This window comes from Frieseomelitta varia, unplaced genomic scaffold, assembly GCF_011392965.1.
Source record: "Frieseomelitta varia isolate USP_RPSP 00005682 unplaced genomic scaffold, Fvar_1.2 scaffold_163, whole genome shotgun sequence".
Lineage (NCBI taxonomy): Eukaryota > Metazoa > Arthropoda > Insecta > Hymenoptera > Apidae > Frieseomelitta > Frieseomelitta varia.
In genome coordinates this window covers 801250-805659 of record NW_025109339.1, presented here as the reverse complement: position 1 = coordinate 805659, position 4410 = coordinate 801250, and the positions used below count along the sequence as shown (strand labels likewise).

At 39.3% G+C, this 4410-nt stretch overlaps 1 protein-coding gene across 1 annotated transcript in view; it reads left to right on the top strand.

Annotated features, from left to right (window-relative positions):
• LOC122538042 (ubiquitin-conjugating enzyme E2 Q2) overlaps positions 1 to 2542 on the top strand; it is a 5725-nt gene extending 3183 nt beyond the window's left edge. Inside the window, exons 5-6 of the mRNA XM_043671771.1 lie at positions 58 to 352; positions 779 to 2542. Coding sequence (XP_043527706.1) covers positions 58 to 352; positions 779 to 810 — 327 coding nt within the window. The 3' untranslated portion in view covers positions 811 to 2542. The remainder of the gene's footprint in view (positions 1 to 57; positions 353 to 778) is intronic.
• The last annotated feature ends 1868 nt before the right edge of the window (positions 2543 to 4410 follow it).

The following is a 4410-nucleotide window of genomic DNA, read 5'->3' as shown; positions in this document are numbered from 1 at the left end:
GTAAAAAAAAAAAAAAAAAAAAAAGAAAGAAAACATTCTTTGTTCTTATGATTGCAGGAAACTTACCCATTCGAACCTCCATTTGTCAGAGTTGTGCATCCCATGATCTCTGGTGGTTACGTCCTTATAGGAGGCGCGATTTGTATGGAACTTTTGACGAAACAAGGTTGGAGTTCAGCCTACACAGTGGAAGCAGTCATCATGCAGATTTCAGCAACGCTAGTGAAGGGTAAAGCACGCATACAATTTCAAGGACCAGGTAGTGCTAGCAAAGTGTGTGGACAAGGTCAATACAGTCTAGCACGTGCACAACAGTCATTCAAGTCTCTTGTACAAATACATGAAAAAAATGGTAAGACGTTCATTTTTACTTCTCATTTCATATCGCGAGTGTTGAACTTTTGTTGCTATTCTTATTAGAAAGAGTGTTTGATAAAAATTATGCATCGCTTAAATAATAATTTTGTTTTTTATTATCGTTTCTTTGATAATGATTTAAGCAATGAAGAAGAGGATAATATTTTAGAAATATAAATTTCTTTTTCGTCATTAATATAACAAAGATATTTATAGGCATTATTATTATTTGCTTCCTTAATTTTAGAGATTTAATCCAGTTCTATGAAATTTCGTTCAATAAGCAAATCTTTGTATTTAGTTAGCTCTGAATCTTTTGTTTTTGGCGTATGCTCTTCCATTTCTTTCAATGTAGAGTTTCATTGTTCATACATAGAATTCATCGTTCAGATAGTACTATGTCTTGAAATATTCTTTATAGGTTGGTTTACCCCTCCAAAAGAGGATGGCTAATGAACATGAATCACGGAGAAAGGAAAGTTTGACGCGTGCTTACGGCAGAGACTTTAATTCGGTGTGTGCCCAACAAATAATTGTTATGATAATGATTTGATACACAAAACACAACATTAACTAGGTGGTAACTTAAGATACTGAATTAATCTAACGCGTAATTCCTTTTTGATGGCTGAAAAAAAAGGCTGCCGCGCAAACAGTGAAGTGTTTGATTCTGTATGCATAGATTTTTCAGTAATTAGTGATTAGATCGCCAATCGCATTTGTGAATGTGAGATATAATCATTTTTATCTGGAATTGATTCTTATGTTTTGGAATTATCTAAGGATAATTAATTCCAAATAACATTAATCTTAGTTCTCTTTTTGTGAGTACACATTGTTGTACGTACGTACGAAACAAGTGTAAACATTCTGTGAAAATGCGTTTGCGCAATCCGTGCTTCCTTTCTTCCAACAGAGGGAAACACGATGGTTAGCAACTTAGATAGTTATATTGACAATTTTTCTAAGTGTTTTTTTTTGTTTTTTTTTTTTTTTTTTTTTTTTTTTTTTTTTTTTTTTTTATCATTGTGAGCTTTCATTCGTTCCATTCTATCTTATTGTATTTTAATTCATTCAATTCTTTCATTCATTGTGCAATTCATAAGTAAGTTTGTTCGGATATATACATTTGTTGAAAAGTAAAAGCAGTAAAACGAATCTAAAAGTGAGAAAAGCGATGTTTCTGGGGGTAAAGCGAATTTTGCTGTTACCTTTTTTTTTTTTTTTTGTATTTATTCGATTTCATTCATTGATGAACGCAATTCAACAATGTGAACGAGCACACAACTAAACCATCACGATTCTGCAGTACTTTGAATCAGTATATGACCTTAAGGAAATTAACATCGCGTATAACGAGGCTGTAGAGGATATAGTATTATTTATAATTCTACGTACTGCAAAAAAACGACCAGATTCAATTCGTAGTCAATGAAATCGTTACATTTTCCTTCCGTCGAGTAATGTTTCTTTGCATTTTCTACTTTGGTTAAGTATGAAAATAACAAATGTGTACATACTCCTAATGCTTTACGTTGCCCGCCTTCTAATTATCTCGCACGAATGAGATTTACATTCTAAAGAAGATTTTTACAATTTATATTCAAACTGTCGAACATCCTTATAAATAAAGAAATCGCATAGCAATATTAGATAGTATGTATTTCCTTAACATAACTGACTAAAAAGGAATAGTTAAGGGTTGTATAGATATGTACATATACACATGTTTGTGTGTCAATATCTTGAAAACTGATGCTTTCCCGAGTTCTACTTTTTCCCTTCATCTTAAACCCGGTGAGAATCTAAAGTGTACAAGATAATGAGACGATCCGCGATTTGGTTGTGTGCCTCGTTTGATACTCCACTCTTTTGTTGTATTTGCAGTTTATTCGTAAAGCGGTTAAAGTGCTTGGTGAAAATTGATATGAAAGTTTTGGTCTGTATGTTGGGCGTACGCTCAAGCGAACTTTTAGTGGTATTCTATATACATATATATACACATAAATATATATCGTGACATTTATTTGCAATCGAAGCTCTATTTACACGACGTGTTTGAAATCGCGCGAGATTGATCGTCGAAAATTTCTTTGTGCCACAAGTAGAGTTTTACACTGGCCAGTTGAAAACGAAAAGAAAAGAACAAAAAAAAAAAAAGAAAAAAAAAAAAAAAAAAGAAAAACTCGTAACCAGTACATTCGTCGCACCACACGCAACCAAGCAACAGCATCTCCGATCCGATTCCTCATTTACGTCGATCTCCCCGCGGCTTCTCCGCAGAGTCGATCGGCCATCGGATCACGCGTATCACGAGCCACCGAGTCTCGCGACGATGCATAATGTATCATCGCTGGATCACCGTGGACGATCGCGAGGATCATCGAGGATCACCGGCGAAGAAAGCCATCGTCACGTGGACTTGCCAATGAGTGGAAGCTGCCGGCAAAAAGCTCGAGCAGCCACCGTCATCGGGCTCGTGCACGGACAGCGTCGGGAGGACAACCACAGGAAGGCGAGGGGGAAACAGACTCGAAGGAAACGAAGCGACGATGGCCGCGAAACCGAAATCCCGTGGCGAACGAGGCTTCTTGTTCTGCTGGGCGCAGAGGTTGCGGCGTTCGCCCCCTTCCCCCCCAGGCGACCACCTTCTACGAGGAGAAGGCGAACGTCGATTTTTATGCGCCACTTTAGGACGCCATTAAAGGGCCAAAGTAATACGAAATAACCTAACCGCACGCCGATGGCGGCGCCGCCGCCGCCGTTTATTTCGCCTCGTAAACATCGATAGCGCGTCGTGCGGCCTTCTTCCTCTTCTTCTTCTCGATTCTTCGCCGCCGACGATTCCTGGGCCTCGTCGCCGCGGCGCGGCGCTTCGCTCGTTTCTGCTCTTCGTCGAATAAAGGCCCGGTATCGTAAACGCGCGAAATAACCATCGAGGAGAGAGTTGCTCGTGAGGAGAGTAGAGGTGGGATCGAGCAGCTCGCAGGTAGGTTCAAAATCGGCTGGAAACGGGACTTCATACGAACGTGTGCTTTTGACTTTGAATCTGACATCTAACAAGGAAGGCTCGTGACTGCGCTATTCGTATTGTATTCGATCGAGTTTGACTTGCTGGAAATGAGATTTAACTTTTAATGGCAGCGAGCTTGTATACTAGTGTTGTCTAATCGTGCTGTGGTAAATTTCACTTGATTAACTATTTTGTTCAACGACGGAGATTCTACCTCGACGGTCACTTGATAAAAACTTTCGAGATTCTCTTGCTTGGCCGCCCGCGAGCTTGATTCGTCCTAGTCAATCACATTTGCCTGGCAACGCTGATCGTTCCAACGTTTTTAGAAAGTGTCTTCGGTAATATTGAAAAACAGGCTCTTGACACACGCTTCGGAGTTCTTGATCTGATGAAACGTATGTTCGAAAATTGTCGGAAGAGCGCGAAACGAAATACTGGAAAGACTAGACCATAACGGAAGACATCGTCTAGTTCAAGGATGCGCATAAAAAAAAAAAAAGAAACAGAAGCATGCGATTAAAATTACAGAAATATATTAATTCGTATAAAATATTTAATTTATTACATAATTTTAATATATGAATATTTAATTCAATTCAATACAAAATATCACAAAATATTCATACGTATAAAATCTACATATTAATTCGTGTAAACCGAGCATTTAATCACTGAAACAATTATTGTTTGGCAATCGTGTATTGTTCGAGACGGAACTTGACTTCGGATATTCGCGAGTACGTAAGTGCACGTTGGACTTGATCCCATCCGTAGAGGAAAAAGATCAGCGATGAGGAAAGAGAGAAGGAGGAGAAAGGATGGGAGACAGCCGACCGGACTGGAAGCTCGAAGGGGAAACAATAATTTAGGAACAGCCGTCCGGGGCGAGAGGCCGAACGCCCGTGGAACAATGGGCTCCTTCCACCTCGAAGGTGAAACTCGTCGTACCGCGCCAAACACCGAGACACTGATTCTCTAATAAAAGTCACCGTGTAAACACGAGTTTGCCATCCTCCGCCCTGCGAGAGTAAGCGTTA